The following is a 22323-nucleotide window of genomic DNA, read 5'->3' on the forward strand; positions in this document are numbered from 1 at the left end:
TTTGCCACCGCGTACTACGAGCAGTTCATGAATTTCTTCTTGTATGGTGACACTGCCGCCGCGACCGTGGAGGATATAGTCTGTCCGAATTGCTCGGTAAGAAGTTTTTACACGGACACAATTAAACTAAGAGTAAATAGCGGGAGATTTCATCAGCGTGGTCTCTCAGTGGTACCAGTGTCGAAGTCATTCATGTAACAGATGTGGCAACACAGTCCCTCACAAGATAACCAAGATAAATATTGAATGTTCTGGTTATTTGAGGGTTCAGTGTTTATTAGGCAAAGCCACAATTCATTAAATAGTCTGTCTCGAGTGCTCTTTCGTGAGATTCTGCTCATTCAGAGTGAGGTACTGTGATTTGATGCGGTTCACATGCAAGCCTTAGACGTTCCTCCGCTTTTTGTCTCCCAGCAACAGTTACACTGAATGGCTCACTGTGCAAATCCCGTTTCTTTGAGAGTTGCATCCTGCTACTAGATCAGACACATCCTGCCGAGTTCTATATTTCTATTCCTTCAGAACACTGTGGTTTGGGAATGGGGCATCTTCATGGTTATTGTTTTGTTTTACTATACGGAAGACGCGAAAGAGAGGCTATATAATTTATCGTTTTAAGAAGAAGAACACGGAAAACGCATACAAAAATACGAAATTGTTAGTCTGGTTATCAGACTGAAAAAATAACTCATGGACAGAAATGCTTTTTAGATATCACATGATTTTTTTGTATCCTTTCGAAAAGTAATGGTACTCAGTATGTCTGGTATGTTCGTCAGACTTTTCAGACACAAACAGCATAGAACTAAATGAGTTGAAGAGGTACAGTCTACGCACGCGTGTGAACAGGTCTCCACCCTCTACCTGAAAGAAGCGCACCTGGATCCAACGAGACGGAAGTAGTTTTCAGAGATTGCCAAATTAGACGGTGTGGATTTTAACACTAGCCGGATTTGTCTTTACCGCTTTGGATTTTCATAGTAGGACGATTAGAGTCACTGTCCCAGGAACTGGCCAGATTTGAAATATTTGACATCAGTATGTACCGGTTTTAGGTACCGTAACAGTGATACGGTAAGTACTTCTTTCTTATAAAGTGTGAAAAACAAGGATTGTGAAAAGTATTGAAAGGGTTATTTACTCACCGTAGTCGCGTATGAAGATCAACAGAAATTGAAACTCTTGACACGTTTTGACAGTTCTCTCTCTGTTGTGTGAATATCAGCTTTAAAACAAAAACTTAGTGTTTAGTGCGGCAGATATAGTTAATCAAGACCTTTTCCACTATTAAAACGTCCTCACGAGACATATAGGGAATCAGAAAATACTGCCAATACGGCATGTCAAGGGAAACTTGTCAGAAAATGCTTTCCTGCCAAGAGGGATCATTTCTTGGTTATCGTAACATGTTTAGAAATGTTTCTTTTTAATAGCGTGGATGTCAGAATAGCAGTTCAATGACTCCAGAGTATTTTCAGCTGAAACTATTCTCTTTAAACTTAAGATCCACTGTTGTGAACACATGATTTCCGTGACCACATGAATAAAACGACATATATCTGATGACATATTCATTGACATATCGTGAACAGTATCTCTCTGACTCCTTTTTCTTTCATAGGTTTACCCATGAGTGATGTGCCTTACAGGATGTGTAGACGGTGACATATTAACTCAAACACTCTAAAGTCTTCATTTGGCAAAGCCAGGACAGAATGACTGTGTTCCGTAGGCTTTTCCGGAGGCGACTGCACCCATGGAAGCTGTTGATTGTGGACCTGGTTTTTGTTACCTTTGTTTTCCTGATGCAGCGTGAGGTAGGAACCCAGAGCTCACAGGAGGAGCCTTGGTTGAGGGACAAGCGAGACACTGTACTGGACATGGTTATGGGAGCAGTCAATAACTTTAGAGATGCCATGCCAAAGATGCAGATCAAAGCTCCCGTCCGTCAACCAGACAGCGGAGGGAGCGCCTCCTGTCTTCCCGGGTACTACACTGCCGCGGAGCTCCGGCCAGTTCTGGAGAGACCGCCGCAAAACCCCAGCGCCCCGGGGGCATCTGGGAAACCATTCCACACTCAGAACCTGAGCCCAGTGGAGCAGAAGGAGAAAGAGAGAGGGGAGCAGAAACACTGCTTTAACCTGTACGCCAGCGATCGCATCTCGCTCAGCAGAGACCTCGGCCCAGACACCAGACCACCAGAGTACGTCTCAGTTGGGGCTCTAACATCTCACTTTCTCTCCACATTCTCATCTCTGCTCTGCTTCAGTCAGTCTCCTCCATTGTCTCAGATCATTTCTGGAGCGTTTCATTTGTTCTCTACATTGGCTTAGTCTGTCTTCGTGCTGCTCCAGATACTTGTCTCAGTCGGTTTCAGTGTTGTCTCAGACAGACGTAGACCTGATTTACTCAGTCTTTACACTCTCTCTGTCTGTGTCTGTGTTGCCACAGAACCATCTTTAGTTTGTCTAAGTCTTTCTCTAAATGTTCTCAATCTGTTTCTACTCTGTCATAGTCAGTCCCCATGCGACGTCACTGTGGTCTTGTACTGCCAGTTTTCACTGTGCTCTTACTGGAGCTGAGAACAGCTGTTGAGAGAACTTCCACTTTGGAGTTTTCAATTTTTTTAAATGCTAAATAGTTATAGACATAGGTTCTAAAGCGAATCATGGACCACAAAAGGCGGTCTGTGTCTGCGAACGTATTCTTAAAAGAAGTGCAGATTAAAATATAGCACCATCTAGTGGAGATATTTGCTGAAATTGGCATGTTTGGCAAAAGTTCCTATCCCTGCTCTCTCTCTCTTTGCCCATCATGCTCAAAAAAAAAATGACACCTTACAAAAGGTATTAATCACATAGGTCCTCTCTCAAATGAAAAGAATAACATTACCAGCGTCTTTTTCCAACAGACAGAAATATTACAGCCAAAACATGTCTTTTTCATCTGTCCCTGACTCCTTATGTAAGACCTTTCTCCAAAACCACAAACAGACATTTTCCTTGAAACATTGTATCAGTGTGTCTGCCCAGTTAATGTGGCTAATTCAGGAAAAAAAATGGTTTGGTTTTGTTTGGCTAATTAACACAAGTCTATTCCTGTTCCTCCCCTGTGTTGATGTAGTAATTTACACCAAAGTCTTCTTGCCTGCCCAACTTTGATGTACAAAGAGAATGGTCCCTTTTCCAATCACTTTAAACTGTTATCTCCTGATGCCTTCCTTTCTTTACCAGCTGTCAATAAGAAGTGGATGTGTTTGTGGAAAATGGCAGAGACTTTGTGTGCACAGCTCTGACCAATCCAAGCTCAAAGGCTCATTCTTAATTCATTTTATTCGCCTGTCCTCCAGATGTATCGAGCAAACATTCAAACGCTGTCCTCCCTTGCCTACAACAAGCGTGATCATCGTCTTTCACAACGAAGCTTGGAGTACACTGCTCAGGACCGTCTACAGCGTTCTTCACACTTCGCCAGCTATTTTCCTCAAAGAGGTTATCCTAGTGGACGACGCCAGCACAGAAGGTAAGCAGAAGGACCGTGTTACTACTACATTTCACCTTCACCTTCACCTTCACTTGTTCAGCAGATACTGAACGGTCCAGACAAACTGGTTGAATAATAGCCTTCTAAAGTACAAGGATTTACCACCACTGTAGTTTCTACAGTGGTTAGTTGTCAAGACACTGTAGCATGAGAAGTTATACAAAGAGTTTTTGTCCCCCTCCCCACCACTGTCTGCTGGGCTGGGGGAAATGTGCAGGGTAGAGGGTTAGCTTGTGAAGGGAGTCCAGCAGGAAGCAGGGGCTCCTCTCCTAGGGTCTCGCCTTGCTGCAGGGCACGATACGAGGGCAGAGAGGGCTCGTATAAACCTGCCCCAAGCTGAGAGAAGGGCTCGCAAATGAGCACGCAGGGAATGTCGCTTAGGAGCCCCTCTTTTCTCACTCTTCCACGGTGGTTAAAGAATGATGTTTGTGCGTTTGTGAGTACTGCTATAAGAACACTGCTGTGACCTGCTATAAAATTATAGAAATGCGTGTAGGATTTAGCTATAACAAGAAGACAGCTGATAAGGATCTAAACTTAGAAAAACAGTGTAACTATGAAGATTTATAATGAAGTGCGTTTCCACTGAAAAAAGACCAAGGTGGAGGCTGCTTCATGCAAAGCCCGATTGGTCAGATTTGGGTTTGTCCTGATATGTAAATACAGTGGAGACTTGATCTTCCATCCATGTCACTTTTTACCCATTAACTACCATGCCTTGCCAAGATATGATGTATATAGCACACTGAACCATATTAAACTCGTAGAAGCATACACACCCTTTAGTTTGCTTTAGAGTGATGAAAGATCTTGCTATTGAGGCTCATTCGTCATTTGCTTGTTCCACAGACAGGTTGAAGGAGGAGTTGGATGAGTATTTGAAACGTTTAAACATCGTACGTGCGGTGCGTCAGCGCGAGAGGAAAGGCCTGATCACTGCACGGCTGCTGGGAGCCTCTGTCGCTACCGGCGACACCCTTACCTTTCTTGATGCTCACTGTGAGTGAAAAATTCTCTGAGCTCTGAACGCTGAGTCATCAGAAACGCAGTTCAGATTGTGACACACCTAAAATAACACTCCCTGTCCTGGAACAACCCACGTACAAGTCACAGTGAAAGCCCACCACGGTGACGGGCCAATGATGACGTGTAGAAACAAAACCAAACAAAGAACAAAAATTCCCGAAATTCCTGAAGTTGTAATTCCTGAATTATCGTTGCCATTAACCATAACGTGTACAGACACGTACTCTGTTTACAGACACACTCTCTATTGTCTGATTTGTTTTATTTATTCTTTTACTTATTTAAGGGCGATTGAGTCTCTATTGGGTTTCACATGTCCTGACACTTGAAGTTTTATTTTGGAATCTGTTCTGTAAACAGGCAAAATTTTTAAGGCAGAAGAACAAGTCAGAACAAATGACATCTTAGAAAGAAAAGCATTTCTGTTGAATTTTGGTTGGTTATCACAAATCCAATCCAAGTACAAGAACATGTGATAATTAGTCAGGTTAGAGCAACCACAGCCAAGAATTCTCCTGAGTTTGGTGCAATATCTTACATATCAAGATTAGTGAGATTTATGTCAGCCAAATAACTTCAGCAAATACTTGCAGATTTGTCCAATAGGAGAAAAGCATTCACATAAACCATCCTGATTTTTTTTTTTTTTTTTTTTGGATGTTTACTGAAGTAGGTTGGTCAACTGATAAATTTTACCCAATGAAAGTTCCTGCCAAGTGACTCTGAGTGTAAATAAGCTATTGTTGGCAGGTGAGTGTTTTCATGGGTGGCTGGAGCCTTTGCTGGCCAGGATAGCAGAAAACTACACGGCAGTGGTGAGTCCTGACATCACAACCATTGACCTGAACACGTTTGAGTTTATGAAGCCGTCTCCCTACGGCCAGAATCACAACCGTGGAAACTTCGACTGGGGTCTGTCCTTTGGCTGGGAGGGTCTCCCTGACCATGAGAAACAGAGACGAAAGGACGAGACCTACCCTATCAAGTAAGATGGGCATGCATATGTGTACACACACACACACACACACACAAACATCCAATATGAATTTGTTGTCTCTTGCATTCAGAGGTCAGTCAAAAACTATAGAAACCAAAACAAGATATACAGTATAATTATACAATTCAGAAACATGTATCAATTTTATGTACTTAATTTAATATGCATTTAATTTTATTGTTAACATGAGACAAGCTTGTCTCAGTTCACAATTTCAGTTCACTTGTTTCAATCTGACCAACATCATCATCTTCACTACAACCACTTTATTTCTAAATGCAGAATTTCTTTTTACTGAGTGAACAATTTTCCCTCCAGAACACCAACCTTCGCTGGAGGACTTTTCTCAATCTCTAAAGATTATTTCTACCACATTGGGAGTTACGATGATGAGATGGAGATCTGGGGAGGCGAGAATATCGAAATGTCCTTCAGGGTGAGGAAACCTGTCAATTATTCCTGTCAAAAAATGGGATTGTTTTTTTTTACGAGTTATCATTTGTCCATAATCATATGGGTAATCAGCTGGCAGATCTGGTCAAGGCACTGTCTTCTAATGTGTTGACCCAGTGTTTGTGGCGTTCATACTCGCTCACAGTCAGAGTAACACAATAGGCTTTGTTCCTTTGAGGCAGTATGTCGGTAAGGGTCGCTATCCCTTTTACTGTTAAGCATCAGGAGCCACTGATAATCCCCTGAATGAGTAGTTGCAGGTATAGTTGAATGAATAATGGTTTCTCCCAAGCGCTTCGTGTTTCTTGATGACATTTAACAACCTGTAGTTGGGAAAAATGCAGGAGCATTCACAAGCTCTGGATGACGCTTGTGCTAGGCTAGCTCCACTTGAAGTGAAGTGAGTGCCAAGCAAGGCAGAAACCTGTAAGGTTCTGGGAAACTGGACACACAGAATTGTGGAGAAAGGGGGGGGTCATCAATTCTGGTATAGCAAGTTCCTGCTTCCGCCACTCACTTAGTGAGACACTGGTGGGCTGACGAATTCATAGTCCTCATAGCATACGCTGCTAGACGTGAGTCAGAAATAAATTAGAACTGGGAGTTAGAGCGAATGAGATCCAGAATGTATCATACCCTTTATTTATTTGTTTGCTTATTTTTGATAGCTGTACAATTGCATTAATGTTAATTCTTTGTTGATTTACCCTTCATGATCACTTTTTTTTTTTTTTTTTACATGGTTTCCTCAGATAACGACTGTGTATGGTGAGCTTCACGTTCTAAAATCTTCAAGTGCATTGCAGAACGTTCCAGAGATGTATAAAATGTCTCCTCTCACTCTCCTTACAGGTGTGGCAATGCGGAGGTCAACTAGAAATTATCCCATGTTCCATTGTGGGTCACGTGTTCCGTACGAAGAGTCCTCACACGTTCCCTAAAGGCACCCAGGTGATCGCCCGAAATCAGGTCCGTCTGGCGGAGGTCTGGATGGATGACTACAAGGAGATCTTCTATCGGAGGAACCAGCAGGCCCAGCAGATGGCTAGAGAAGTACGTATTTCTGAGGTCTCTCCTAAGATTTCCTCCTCTCTTTACGCAAAAGTTAAGTTCATAAATGTTGTTTAACGGGAGACCCTTTGTTTTAGTGTTAGCTATAGCTGTTTGCTTTGAAAAGCGCTGACATAAAGGATTTCATGTTTTTATACGTGGTGCATTGGTCTATACTCCCTACACAGAATGAGTTTATGCTACCACACACAGCAGCAGTACTGACGCACAAATGTTTAGTTTGGACCTAGTGCGAGTAGAATGCATACTGTGTTAGATATGTTTCCATTTGTATAGAGCAGGGGTTTCCAACCAGGTGGTTCACAAACCCCCAAGGGTAGCTGGAAAAAAAATGCAGCCAACCTCCCAGGGGTTTGTAGTGGTACTATAGGGTGTTTGTGATATCGTGATGGAAACGTCAATGTCAAATTAAATACACTTAGTTGAAATGTCAAGGGGGTAGTTATGTGGGTTGGAGGGGTTCAGCTGGTAAAAAAAAAAATGCTGGGAACCTGTGATATAGAGTATCATCATTTGCTGAGATAGAGCCTGTATCTAAGTTTTTTTTAAAATCATTTTTAAAAAGTTAAGGGAATCCCCAGTCAAAATATAGAGCAAAGTATATTGCACTGAGTCAGAGTGAGGGGTCTATGGTTATGAACAAATGTTTCTGATTCTCTTAGAAGCTTCTAGAACAGGCTTAAGGACAGGTTTTTAGCTGATGGTAAACTGAAGAAGCGGCAGTGAAATGTGAGTCTAGCATTGCCTGGGAAAATAGCGGGACAGAGGTGAAGCTTTGGAAGCAAAGCTCTGATCTAGCCGTCATAAAATTTCACCCAGAGGCCAACACACAGTGAGAATGGTACTCTAAATCCCTTCCTGAACACACACTACTGTAAAACATCATGTAGGCTGTGATTACAGAGTACGTCAGACCTTGCTAAGGACAGACTGTTTTGTGTTTTTGTTACATTTTTTTGTTTTGTATTACGTACATTTTTGAATATTTTGAGTTGACATTCTTTATCAGTGTTGTAGGCATAATTCTTCATAGTTATATTCCGAAATTATATTTGTCAATCAGTTGAGGTGTTGGATTGTGATTAGTCAAGCTTGTATATCTATAATGTAAAGTTATGAAGTGGTACGTCCCGAATATTTAAATGCTGATTTAGAATCAGTGACTCAAGCTTGTCGGTATTGTGTCATTGTGCAGAACTCTGCAGGAGCCTGTGTTTATGAGAGATAATTGTTGGTTTTGTGAAATTAGGATAGCTGGTTTTCGTGATGCAACAATGCACTCTCGCTGTAATGCACAGTGTGGATTTTCAAACTCTTGCCAGAGCAGGCCGGATAATCAGCCAAGACCTGCTGTTTTTTAAAGCCATAACCATCAACCACTTAAAACCAGAGCTCCCAGACAGCCTGCAGGAAGCCGTAATGAAGATATTCCTCCAGGTTCAAAGGCTGGCCAACACCAGTAATGAGCCAAATTCAGTCTCTTTTTTTTTAACATGACAGCTTGGAACTGTTTACACAGAAGTCCTTTGGCGACATCTCAAGGCGCGTGGACCTCCGGGAAAGGCTGCAGTGTAAAAGTTTCTCCTGGTATCTGAAGAATGTGTATCCTGAAGTCTTCATGCCAGATCTCAACCCGCTGCAGTTTGGCGCGGTGAGTTCCTCACGGCTGGGAGCTTGTCTCTCTCGTGACCACGGAATGCTCTGTCTGGCTGACCACGGCGGGGTTTCCACCGAGCTGCTGAGAGAGAGAGAAAAGAGAAAGAGGGAGAGAGAAAGAGTGTGTGTGTGTGTGTGTGTATGTGTGTAATAGGGAGGGAGAGAGAGAGAGAGAGAGAGAGAGAAATAGATAGAAAGAGAACGAGAGCAAAAGAGAGAGATTCAGTCCCACCAAGACAGTAATGAGCCCCAATTGGAGCAGCTTGTATTACTGAATAAATTTCCATTCTTCCATAACTTCTCTGTAACTGCAGTGACCTTCCCTTCCATATATATCATGTGCTTTACAGTAATGGCAAAGACACAAAACAGTTACGCTTTCAATTCCCGCTTTATTACAATTTCTCTGCCTTCTCCAGGTCGTGTGTTATGTACGTTAAGAATTTTGTGCCTTAATGTCTTCTCATCTCTCATGCTCTTCTTGTCTTTGACACTTTGTTAAAGATATTGTATTTGTCAATACCGAATTATGTTGCAAATGTACTGACCGTCTACGCCCCCCCCCCCCCCTCCCAGCTGAAGAATGTTGGCAAGGACTCTTGTCTGGATGCTGGGGAGAACAATGAGGGTGGCAAACCCGTGATCATGTACCCCTGCCACGGCATGGGGGGAAACCAGGTCAGGACAGACATGTGGAAACCATTTCTTACATTATCGGCCTTTATTTCGTGTGCGTCTGTGGAATAACTGCAAATGAAAGTCTGCTGTTGTCACGTTCAGATAACACCGTTTTTTTGATGTTGTTTTTTAAACTGAAAATTATGAATGTTCTTAATAAGCGAGAGCAGCATGCTCATTTACACTTACATTGTTGTGGCAAGAAACTTTATAGTGTGGTATTACCATAGACTTGGTTGCTATATTTGTATTAATTAGCAGCTTTGTGCTCTGAAACAAAAATGACTTGCTAATTACCTAGCAGATGTTTGAGTACTACCATAATATTGGTAGTATTTACTTTTTCTAAAAGTGATATATTGTTGTTATATATTGTTAATAGTTTTGTGATATACGTATTATTACTTCTTTTGCTACAGTATTTTGAATTTTCAACGCACCATGAGATCAGGCATAATATTCAGAAGGAGCTGTGTCTGCATGGGACGAATGGGCCAGTCAAACTGGACGACTGTCAGTACAAAGGCCACAACACGTTTACAGGACCCGAGCAAAAATGGGAGCTAAAGGAGGTAAAGAAACACGCGCAAGTCTGTGTTATTCCAGAACATTCTCTCAACTGCTCCTCCGTGAGACCGTGATCAGCCCTGCAGCTGATGCAGCCTGGCGGAGCCTTGGAAGGTTCTGGAGAGGCGAGAGCAAAGAAAATGACTCATTAGGGTGGAAACATTCTGGTTGTTTTTTATCATCTTTATGTTTGTTCTTATTCTAAATGTGGTCATTTATAAAGAATAGACATTCTGTCCATTTGTCATATGTGTCCTATTTTTCTGCCTGTTCATTAGACATATTCTTTTTAGTTTAATATTGCAGTATTTCTTAGTACTTATCTAAGAATACCATGATGCTACATATGCTTTTTCCTGTGTGAAGTTCTAAGTATATTACAGTGGCAGTCACACAGCAGCATGTTTTGTGTATTTCTCCCATCTAAATGTCTGTGTTTTCTGTGCGTCTCTCTGGTTCTCTGTATAGAATCAGCTGCTCTATAACCCTGGCTGGAACCTGTGTTTGAGTGCTCGCTTTGAGAACCCCTCACTGGTGCCCTGTAACCCTTCTGACCAGTACCAGCTCTGGCAGTTTACCTGAGGAGCCCTGCCCGGAACCCGCAGAACGACCAGTGAACGACTGGATGGCAACAGTCTCCGCTTTACATGAAGTGTCTCTGACAACTGTGTAATGACGTGAATAACTACAGTGTTTACACAGTTTGTAAATATATGTTGTCGCTGTGTTACAAGGTTATAAGTACGGAGAAACAAGTAATTACACAATAAGTAAATGTAACTATGTCTATCGTTACATTGTGATTGAACGACAGATAGGGAGACTTCAGATAGTGGGACTATAGGTACAATAGAATTTTGTTATTTATTTTTGTAAGTTGAGTAACCGCTGCTGGGAAGTTGGAATTTTAAAGGGAATAACGCTGCAGAGAAATGCCTTCGGGAAGTAGGCACACAGTATAAAGTCAGACAGAAGATGCTGATTTCTCTTGCTCAGTCTTCATGTGTTTCTCTGCCTTCCTTCTTTCTTTTAACTATTATTTTTGTCTCTAGTTTTTCTTTCAGTTCCTTTCTCCACCGAAGTGCGCTCTCTCTCTCTCTCTCTCTCTCTCTCTCTCTCTCTCTCTCTCTCTCTCGCTCTCTCGCTCTCTTTCTTTCTCTCTTTAGACATTTTGGACTTTTTTTTTTTTTTGCACTCATGCGTTAAGAATCAGTACAGATATGAAGATACAGGACTCAAAGTGTAACATTTACATTTGTTACCTGTTGCATTTGTTAACTGAGGCCTGTTTTCCTGTCATTAAACCCGCTTTTCTTCCCCATTCTCTCAGAGGACATGAACTTCTGCGTAAAACAAAGGCCTTACAATATTTTAGTCTAATTATATATCGGGCGTAGTTCAATGCACCAAAGAGATTTTAAAAGTTTTTTGTTTTTGTTTTTTAAGTTTTCTTTTCAGACCCAGTTCCATGCACAGTCAAACACTGTGTCCTTTAGTGATCAAAAATAGAATAGAATGCATAAACATGATGCAGTATTTTGCAAAACTGTTGATATTTTAATGAAAAGTGTGAATGGTTCTGATTTTTGGGCTGATGTTTTGTATATATCAAGGGGTTTTCATGTAGGATGTCTGATTTCATCTGTCTGTAGGGAAGGCCACAGATTGATTCTGGGGAGGCAGGTGGACCACCTGGATGTTTTTTGAAACCAACCTCTTAAGACTAGATCTCCATAAGGATATCATTACATTTCAAACATAATGTCTCTCTAAAAAGGGGATGTGCATACATGTTTTTTTTTTAAATTGCTGACCATTGTCCTGCAAACTGCAATAATTTATTATGTGGCCCCACAAGCACAAAGGACTTTCTCCTTGTATTTCCTTCTCTTGGCCAGAAGGGGGCGCTGTTTTGTGACCAATTTCAAGCTGCAGCGAAAGAAATGAGTGTCACAGTTCTGTACACAGAACTGTTTTTGATGATGTCATTTTTACAGACAAGTCTGCAAAAGAATAAAATTCAACTGGATTCTGTGTACAGTTGTTTCATATCTGTCTCCAGTGGTTTCAAAATTACTTCCACATGAGGACAAATGGGTATCACAGACAACAACAAACAAACAAACAAACAAGCAAAAAACAAACAAAAAGTTTAGTAAAGAAATGTTTTATTCAATACATACTGTTTCAGGAAACCACAATAAATACACGTTTCAATAGATCATTCATAATAAATACTGCAAACAGAAACACAGCAGAGATACTAACTTGGATGCAATGTAAGTGGACCTAGCCCGCTGCTGAAGGCTTTGGCACTATAGAGCAACAGACCAGACGGGTCCTGAAAATCTGTACAGGATATTATACTCACTGTTCTGAGGTACGGTAATGCCAGCACTGTGTATTTTAAGTCAAGTGGTGAATTACAAACAAACAAACAAACAGGAAAATATATATATATATGTTCAAACATACAATAAATGAGAGAGGAAGGGTGAGATTACAGGCAAAGTTGTCGAGACATATAAGAGTGCAAATTTGCTCTCTGTGCATGTAATCAGCAACAGAAACAATAAAGACAGAGCAAGGCATCCAGTTTGTTTTAGTCAGTAACAGCAACACCTACGTTCACATATCGCTGTATAAAACCTTTTGTTGTTGTTGTTGTTGTTATTATTTATTGTTGTTCATTCTTAAAACCTCCTAGAAATTCCCTTCAGTACTAAAACATATCCCAAAGATTATGTCAACTTTGATCTGTTGACTTTTTTTAATATTATCTCATCTAAAGAGATGAAAAGTATTTATGTAATACCACTCAACTAAGCTGTTGTTGTTTCTTGTGTACAAAATTAATAAAAGATTTATTTGATTGTCCAATTGTGAGCATTTCAAGGAAAAGCTTGTTTATCTGACAACTGAGCTCTGTTATCAAAAAGAGAAACAGGACAAAGATACAAATGTTTGTGCGTTAAGTTTGAAACGTGTCAGTAAGGTGGAGGGCGATGTATCTGATATGAAAACAAATGAAGTTCTCACCTCAGCTTGGACTTCACAAAACAAAATAACCATGGGCTGTCCCCATTTTCCGAAACTATTGCACTTCATGTATAATTAACCTTCATTATTGATTTTAGCCTGTACAATCAATTCATTATAAGATAACTCAACACTTAAAAGACTTTAATGATTCTTTTTAGCATATGCTGTTCAGATATTACTGCTCAACTGATTGTGTGGTAGTATAGCATCTAAAATCATGGCTGTTGTGTTAAGCAGAGTTAAATGAAAGTTGGTCATTTGTGAGATATAATTACCACTACATTGGTTTCCCTGTTTCAGTACCTTCACTTTTGTATAGTTAAACCTTCCGTCGTTAACTTATTCTAAACCTCACATAAAAATTCCTTAACGTCCTCATCGCTGATGTCAGTTATATTAAGCACTGTATATATGATACGAATTTATATTTAATAAATACAACGCCACCTAATATCAAACTAAATGCATTTCAAAGTGCATTTACCTGGAAATCCCTGTATTCGCCCAAAGATAAAAGAAAATGCTTCACTACAGAACACTTCACTTGCCATCTCTCTGTTTCTCTTTTTCTCCTTCTGTTTATCTTGCTCTCTTTCTTTCTTTCTTTTCTAAGGAATCTTTAATAGGCTCTCTACATATGACATCTTTAAAACAAATGGCACAATAAAAAAAGGAGGAGAAAAAAACCCAAAAAGTCACATTTCTAGGTACACAGCTTTAGACTCTTAAGAACTCTGCATGGCATATACCCCTGTAACAAAGTGCAACTGGTTCATTTTCCATGAAATATCCTTATCACAACTTGCTTATTATAATTTTGGTATTGTAATTAAAGGCAGAAAAACAAAACAAAATAAAACGAAACAAACAAACAAACAAACAAACAAAACAATGCAAATGTTTTAAGAGTCAGTTTCATGCTATTACAAACTCTTTCAAAAGCATGAAATACGTACGTAAACAACAGGAAAGAAATATTTGTACAGAACATCAAGGCAGATTCTTACAAAAAAACCATTAGGTGCCAAACGAAAAGCTAAAAAATAACATGCACTTTAAATATCAAAACAATTAAGATTACACTTACTAAAGAACATACCCATAAACAGCACCAATTTTCATGTTTTTTTTTTCACCACTGACACATAAACATAGAAAAGTTCTATCCACAATATCAGCTCAAAACTAGAACTTTAACTTTTAAAATTACAAGATACATTGCACAGGCCTAAAGCTTACATTTTTTTCTTTTGTTATCCACTCATTATTGTTAATTTTCTGAGAATCATTAAAAATAGCTATACATAAATCCATCACCCCAATATTGTACAGGCAAATTCTGACCAACTGTAAAGACTGGGTTGTTTGTTTGTAGTTTAATTTGAGTTAAAGGCCATAACTTATCTCCGGTTTCCTTTTGACTTAATGATCAAAGAAGACAGGTATAAATGTTCTGCTCCCTCATACGTCCAGGCTGCTGATTAAACAGGTGTGGCTTCCGGAAAGCTCTCAATCGCTGGAGGGCCTTTTGTAGCGTCCGATAAAGAAGGAACTTCAGACAGACTGTGGGATGCCTCTTTCGGTGGTTCCGCCATGTAGCAGTTCCCGTTAGCGACATAGCTGTCTTGTGTGTTATTGTTCAGATAATTCTGGAGCTCCATTTGAGTAAGCTCTCCTGATTGACTGAGGAAGGTGGCTTTGGGTGGGACGCTTTTCTCCTGTTCGGGGGCGGGGCAAGAACTGACTGCGGACGCGCCATTGATCAGTGAGAAATGATGATTAGCATACTGCTCCTCTGCCTGCTGGGAGTAGTCTGTGTACTGCTCTGGGAGTAGGCTGAAAGGTGTCTGTCCCATTCCTCTGTTGGAGGAGGTTACCCTGTTCTGGAATGACATTGAGTCTCCATAACCGTCACCTGATTGGTTGGCTGCCGCCAACACTGAAGCAGCGCTGGCATTTTCCATCTGGTAATACTCAGCTGAAGGGCTAATGAAGTAGGAGTTACCGTTGGTCTGGTTGTCCTGTGTCACGGAGCTTTCTGGATAACATAGAACCGAGGAAGGAGGTACTACCTCTGTATGGTACGGAGTGGGCGTGCTCAGTCCATCTTCAAAATCTTCACACTTATCTTCATCATCGTCCTCTTCCTCAGAGTCGCTATTGGCCAAGCTCTGGGTGCTGGAATCCGAGAGGCTGCACAAGCTGCTGCTCTCGTCCTCCTCTTCGTCTTCATCGTTTTCATCTTCCTCCTCGTCCTCTTCCTCCTCCTCCTCCTCCTCCTCTTCTTCCTCCAGACTTTCATCCATGTCGTTGGCGGCCTGCAGGTGCATGATGGCCGACTGCTGCACAGAATCTGACAGTGAGTATTCAAGGCTATGCTGACTTTGCACCAAGGGGCTGCAGTGGCCGTTAGGGTCGCTGTGGTAGCCATTGCCAACAGCGGAGGAGACCTGCTGCTGTTCTCGGCTTTTCTCTAGTTCTAGCTTCATGATGGTGTGCAGAAAGTGGGTGCGAACACGAATGGGATTGAACTCAACCCTGCCGGCCGCATTGCTGCAGCCTTCTTTGGTACATCCACAGGGGAACGACATCCGGTCCACCTGCCCATACACAAACAATCTTCAGTTAACACACTGATTTGAAGCTGATCATGAACAGCACTATACATTCCCCATTAGAAAACCTGTTGACTATATGCGTCTGCCTTCTGGGCACGTGCACGTTACTGTTGGACTTACCTGACACTTGATCCCGGCCACGCTACAGGCGCAGGTCTCCGGGTCACAAAAGACCCGGCAGTCGCAGCCGCAATCCTCTCTCGATATTCGGATGGCCCTCAGTTCATGTTTCTCCTCCACGTCAATCTTCTTCACCCCAGACGCTCGCAGGAGTGCTCGCCGTTTCTTTGTTGTCAAAGGCTGCAGGAAAAAATACTCGTCCACCTCCGTGCTGTCCAGGTCAAGGTCATCGTCTGATATGTCGTCCAATGTGAGAGCGTTGGCTTCTTCTGATTCCACAGAGCCATTCTTGGTCAGCTGAAAACAGGAACAGCGGATCAAATTCAGATGACTAGAAGAATAAAGGACTGTCACTAGTGAACATTCCGGAACGAGACTGATCTTTGAAAAACCTCTTGAAACCTCTTTTTTTTTTTTTTTACATATTTGTGATAGTTACATAATATTGCCAATTTAAGCAGACGAACCCCCATTAGACTACAGCAGATATTAAAAATGTTTAATTTTCTAATTTTGACTTTAAGTGTCTACTCAGGATAAATGACTACTTGTTAAAAAACCTCATTTAATCTTCAGGATTCCCATTATGGTTATGTGTTCACTGCCTACTGTCTCTACTGTCTGTTACTGAACCCACAAGACTTCATAACATAACAATGTCTTTTTTTTTTTCATTTCTTTGTTTGTTTTAAAACAGTCGCTGTCTCTATGACCTACCCTCAGTTTGATGGAGTTGAGTTTCTCCTCTTTGAGGTGGTCTCTGAGCATGTCTCTGTGGATCCTCTCTTGCTCGAGGGCAAACTCGCCCAGCGTGTACTGCCTGACGCAGCTATGACGGCTTGACATGCCCAGGGTGCTGCCACCCTGGCTGGGCACGCTGGTGAAGCCCTGCCTTCGGCTGAAGTAATACACTGTCACATTCTCAAAATGCACCCTGCGTGTCCTCATCCGCTTCTCTTGCTTCAGGATAGATGAAGCTGAGGAGAGAAAAACGAGAAAAAAACCCCCCAAAAAACTGTTTACTACGTGGACAGAAAATGTGATTTTTACACAGTTAAATATTTCTCCTAATAACTCACCGAGTGAAAAAAAGTTAAGATACAGCTATGAAATACGAGGACAATAAAAAAAGAAGGAGAGGATGGTGAAGCAAGGGGACCTTAAAAAGCAGATCCAACAGAATCTTCAGGTTTATCATGGTCAGTAAATATCTCTGCAAGCTGAGCAGTGGTTACTGAAAAATCCTCATATGAATACTGGACACTACACGCATATATATATACTGTCATACTCATGTCTTCAGCCCAACAATTCATTGGAGACAGCCAGTCAGATATACAGCTGTACTATAAACTCAGAACGACCTTCATTGGTTCCTTTAAGAATGCGCTGACCTGGATTCAACAATTTTACTACCTGAAGGTCTGGGTATGTAGGGGATTTGAGGAAGACATACATAATCCTCTGGAGGAGCCAGAGTCTTATTCATCGATTGTGCATACGTACTGATTTGTACTTATGCAAATTCTCAAAGCCACACGAAGGTTCTGATCAATTAAATTTCAGCACGACAATATATAGGAAAATAATGGGAAACATCCACGTACATAGATGCATAATTATTTTATATTAGCATAAAGTGGCATTGTATGAAAAAACGATATGCAATTGAACATAACTTAATTGTACGTGACTTAAAAGTACACAAGTTCACACAATGGTATACAGTTTACTTCAAACAGAAATGAGCATGATTCATCAAAGAATGTATGTGAAGGGTTGGCAGTTTGATTAATCACATTTTTTTTCATGCATATGCAGGAATATGGTTTGAACTATATGATCAAATTTAGAGTCAGATATATACTGAGTTTGATAAATGGCTCCTCTTGAGTTTTTCCTCACACACACACACACACACACACACACACACACAGACACACAGACACACACACACACATGTCTCTCTCCCTGCACCGCCTTAATGTCAGACACACACGACAAATAGAAACCATCTGGCTCTAACAGCTCCCCCACCCAGGACCATACGGACAATGCATTTCATTACAGACGTACTGTACAAGAGCCCTGCTACAACTCCCTCCCACCACTCGTAATGACAAACCACCAGCATCAGTCCAGGGTAATAAGCACCACGAAGCAGAGCACATAGCAAAAAGTCAGTCTGGATTATACTCTGTGAGCATAATCACTGAAGAATAGAACATTCTAGAGCTTTCAAAATAAGGAGAAAAAGTCCAGTACAGGCTGAGTTGTCTGTTGACTTAAGTAAAAGTGGACGTTCTCCTGGCTGACGCATACAGTTTCATTGCTTCCTATATGAGATCATTGTTCTGCTTTTTTTTAATATCCCTTGGGTGATACGCAATCTAAGAATAAATCTACAAAGAACTCTACGCATGACAAAATTATGCTCCCAGTTTTCTTTCTTTTCTTTTTTTTCTAATTTAATCATTTTAGGGACTTCCCCCCCCAATATTTAACAACTGTATGAAACATTTCACAATGCTTAATAATGTGTATTTTACTTCAGCATTTAACAAATATGTAAAAATGTCTGATTCTGTCAGAACATCTAACAGACATATAAAAATTTTGACAGATTAAATGCATGTGTTTCATTTGAAGTAAAATGTCTGAACTAAAGTTTTTTTTTTCTTCCCCATTCTGGGAATGGAGGAGGGTGGGGCAGCACTAGATTTGTATCTGTGGACGGCACAAGAACAGTCACATTTTTTCCATTGTTAAGCTGTGGCTTTAGACTCTTTGTGCTACTGGGAAGGCTTTTCCTTACACATGAAAATCTGGTCATATTTTGGCTCTGACCAAAAATGACTTCATTGCTGTACCATAGCTTTTCTTTCAAATATCTTCAAAACAGGTTATGTATATTGTGTCCTATTATCAATCTGACCATTGACAACAGTTGCATATGGCCCTTCGCGTGTAATGGCCACATGTAATACCAACCTCTTACTGCACACATATATGTGTAATATCTTACTTTTACCCTTCACGGCAATTAGTCTATTAATACTCTATTAATGTAGTTACCAGGTCCACATATCATTAGGCACACCTGACATAAAAAAAAAAAAAAAGACAGAAAAATTTAATTATGAAAAAATACGTAAATTGCATGACTGTGAAACTCAGTGTTATGTGTGATTTTGTTTATGTGGTAAAGGACATTATAATCTCTGTGCTGACTTTATATGGCTGATGCGACGGAGGACACTCCACACCCCACAGATCTCATTATGTTCATTAGCTCCAGTGGAAAGACCTATGGGACCCTAAAGAGAGAAGCACTCGCATGGTAAAAATACACAGTAATACTGCCTGTGCTACATCAACTCTCGCAGAGTTGAAACTGAGGTTAGTTCAACTCCAGGGAGATAGATAGATAGGGGCAGTATGGGAGCTAATTTAACACTGCAAATTCAACCACATATCTTGGACTTTGTCGTCCTACTAGCGACGGCTAAAAGAGACTGAGCTAGGCAAGCGTGTTCACTCAGCTGATGGCTTCTTGGAAATTCTGACTCTCTTCCTCTGGGCACTGTAAGTTATTGATCAAGAGTTCATTAGAAACGTTTTATGTTTATAACTACACGTCCTCCACACGTTTTTCCTTTGTCTGCTGAATTCCGTCCAAGAGTCAAAGCCAGAAGCCTGATCTCTTCAGATATGAAGAGATGGAATGGCTCTGACAGATGGAATTGATGTTTAAAACAAAACCCAGCACTCTGTTTATGAAGCCAAACGTCAATAGCTTAACATGAAATAATTAAATGGCCAATTTACCGCTAACCTCAAGGAACCCAGAATCTTAAGTTTATTTTGAAAACGGAGATCAATGTCAAATCTCTATTCGATTCTCAGTACATCTATTTTAGAGCTATTACTGCACTTATTACCGAAAACTTAAAACTGATCTTATTTTATTGTGAGAGCTTTGGGTTAGTCAATGTGTGTGTGTGTGTGTGTTTGTGCGGTACACGTGTGTTCATGTGTGGTGGCGTAAAACTCACGTGTGAAGCGTGTAGCGGAGGGGTTGATGCTGTCACTGCTGTCTCCGCTCTCGCTGCTCGAGACCTCATCCTCCGACTCCCGTAGTGACGAGCACGGCGAAGACCCCTCCACCTCCTCAAACTTCCTCTTCAGGATTCCACTCATTGCCGACAGCCGCACCTGTGGAAACAGCAGCGTTCAATACCCAGAGAACGGCAGCTACAATCCACATAACGCTCAATTAACAGCTCCCCCTTCTCCCAAGGTCCCGAAATCCCCCTTGACGATTGATCATCCTGCCACAACAGCCCTCAGACGGAGGGAAAGCTGCTAATTGAAGGCATCCTTCACTAGCAGAAACCCCTTTCTACCACTCCTGATTGAAAAGTTGCAGAAAAAAATCATTTATTAACGTCAGAAACGCAAAAATGAAGCCTGAGAAACTGAAACGAGCTAAATCTTAAAGGGTAAAAACAAGGGGGTTTAGGGTAAAAATAAAGGGTTTTAAGGCATTCCCGCAGTCATATAAAATGAGATGGTAGGCCAGGGTAAACTGGGAGAAGTCGAACTGTGTTGGAGCGGTTTAGGGTAGATGTGAGACAGGAGATATTGATGTTGTGGATAGACTGACAAAACACGATAGGAAACGTCGTTGACATTATGTCGCTGTTAGCACATGAGACTGACCCCATGACGTTTACAAAGGTACCAAAACTGGAAATCGCTAGAAGAGATGGCAACAAGGTAAGTTTCATATAACAAAGTTAACTCTTGTTTCATGACTCTTGTATTTGTGCTATTATACCAAACCTGTTTCAGTAAAAGTACAATTTAGTTAGCTAAACAGTTAAACCATGGAACTAATTAGTTGGACATAAAACATTTCTTGTTCAAATATAAGACATATTTACTGGAATCCCCTTTTTAGCACTGAACTTCATTTTCATTGTCTAGTGGACATGCTTTAGTTAAATTAATTTGACTCAACAATGCTATAAAATTGCCAGTGCAGGAGATCATAATTATCTAAAAGAAACTACCTTTCTGTGGCTATTTCTTCAGAACAATTTAATGATTTTCAGATTACATTTAAAGGTATGCTAAAGCATCACATGTTCATTATTTTTCTTAAAAATCTGATCTATAGTGTTTCTTTAACTGTGCCAACATATCCACATTACTACAAGCTGTCATTTTTGCACTTTGGATCTTCCCTTTGACTGCTCTTCATCAAGTCCACTTATCCCTTCACACTTAGACCTCTCCATTTTATCTTTCCCAATCACTAACTAACAAACTAACTAAATAAATAAATAACTCATTCATTCATGTATTTATTTTTTAGATAATTTATTTTTAACTCTTTAACTCTTCATTTTCATTCATTCATTAATTGTACATTTTGGTACGATACACACATACACACATGAAACAAAGTCAAAGGAGAGGTTAAATTGCAAAACCACAGAGGCTATGATTTTGTTGAATTCTCATGTGTTCAGAGTAAACATCACTCATTCTGTGCTGAGGTTCATACAAAGACTGGTGGTCGTTAGGGAGGTTTTCGTCGGTTCCACAGTCTTTGGGATATTGCTTTTGACAACTCAGTTTAATCCATGGGAGAATTACAACTATCATTCATCAACTGTGTCTGATACCTGACATTAGTATTCACATGACACAATGTTTTGTTTTCCTACAGAACATTGCTGAGATGTCAAAACCTGCTATTAAGCAGACGAACAAGATTGTGCCAAGAACACAAAGCCTCTATCTTTCTCCCACTATCTTACATCTTACACCCCTCCTTTTCATTCAGTCTCTCACTCTCTTACATTTATGTGGAGAGCAGCAGGCGATGGTGGTGATGATGATGATGATGATGATGAGTGAGTGAAAGAGAGAGAGAGAGAGAGAGAGAGAACTCTGCACACATTGTGTGCTAATATCTGTGCAGGCAGCTTGGTTGGAGAGTTGCTGTTTGGGGAGTGGTGTTTCAGGGGACATATTGTTTCATCTGGAGCTGCTCTCAGCTGATTACAGCTGGAGGGCAGACTAAGGCAAAGAGAGGGAAAGCGCTGCCTGCTCTTATGCACAAGGCCCATTGTCTCTCTCTCTCTCTCTCTGCCTGCTTCTGTGCAGAGACCTGATACTGGAGCTCCTCCAAAAGCTCACCATCTACAGCTATGGAATGTCTGGCATCCACTGTTTTAAAAACACACAAGCGACTGCAAGGAAACCATTCACTCAAATGAACTACTCCAGGGACTGAAGATACGGACCAGACATATTCTTAAGAGGAACACTACTTAGGTCAAACAATCACATGGACAGACTGAGATGCCATGGAGATTCCAGAGAGGAGAAATAACATTTGTTTATTAGGGTATACATTTAAACTGTATGCTCTTCCTCCACTTTACGAGTGTAATGTGTTCCTGACAGAGCCCTAACAAGGCCAATTCTCTTAACTTAAATTATTATTAATGTGAATGGGGAATTTTCTTAATGCGTTTC

The 22323-nt window shown here is 40.8% G+C and overlaps 2 protein-coding genes across 2 annotated transcripts; one reads left to right on the forward strand and one right to left on the reverse strand.

Moving 5' to 3' along the window:
* The first annotated feature begins 1715 nt into the window (after window positions 1-1715).
* Window positions 1716-10573, forward strand: galnt3 (UDP-N-acetyl-alpha-D-galactosamine:polypeptide N-acetylgalactosaminyltransferase 3 (GalNAc-T3)). Its single transcript, XM_030786754.1, has 10 exons — window positions 1716-2203; window positions 3350-3522; window positions 4393-4542; window positions 5320-5554; window positions 5885-6002; window positions 6872-7072; window positions 8610-8741; window positions 9323-9424; window positions 9844-9996; window positions 10460-10573. The coding sequence occupies exons 1-10, from the start codon at window positions 1716-1718 to the stop codon at window positions 10571-10573; spliced, it is 1866 nt and encodes a 621-aa protein (XP_030642614.1).
* Window positions 10574-14514: 3941 nt separating this feature from the next.
* csrnp3 (cysteine-serine-rich nuclear protein 3) lies at window positions 14515-19974 on the reverse strand. Its single transcript, XM_030787082.1, has 4 exons — window positions 19827-19974; window positions 16489-16748; window positions 15772-16068; window positions 14515-15633 (listed from the first exon to the last, which is right to left on the reverse strand). Exons 1-4 carry the CDS (start codon window positions 19969-19971, stop codon window positions 14515-14517), a joined length of 1821 nt encoding a protein of 606 aa, XP_030642942.1. The 5' UTR covers window positions 19972-19974.
* Window positions 19975-22323: the final 2349 nt, after the last annotated feature.

The sequence above is a fragment of the Chanos chanos genome, chromosome 10, assembly GCF_902362185.1.
Source record: "Chanos chanos chromosome 10, fChaCha1.1, whole genome shotgun sequence".
Lineage (NCBI taxonomy): Eukaryota > Metazoa > Chordata > Actinopteri > Gonorynchiformes > Chanidae > Chanos > Chanos chanos.

Excerpts from the sequence above, each read along its gene's own strand:
- galnt3 (XM_030786754.1), top strand. The coding sequence starts at position 1,716 with ATGACTGTGTTCCGTAGGCTTTTCCGGAGGCGACTGCACCCATGGAAG. Across the intron at positions 4,543-5,319 it reads TACCTTTCTTGATGCTCACT|GTGAGTGTTTTCATGGGTGG; the intron begins GTGAGTGAAAAA and ends TATTGTTGGCAG. Across the intron at positions 8,742-9,322 it reads ACCCGCTGCAGTTTGGCGCG|CTGAAGAATGTTGGCAAGGA; the intron begins GTGAGTTCCTCA and ends CCCCCCTCCCAG.
- csrnp3 (XM_030787082.1), bottom strand. The coding sequence starts at position 19,971 with ATGAGTGGAATCCTGAAGAGGAAGTTTGAGGAGGTGGAGGGGTCTTCG. Across the intron at positions 16,749-19,826 it reads CTCCGCTACACGCTTCACAC|CTTCATCTATCCTGAAGCAA; the intron begins GTGAGTTTTACG and ends TTCTCTCCTCAG. Across the intron at positions 15,634-15,771 it reads TGGCCGGGATCAAGTGTCAG|GTGGACCGGATGTCGTTCCC; the intron begins GTAAGTCCAACA and ends GTGTATGGGCAG.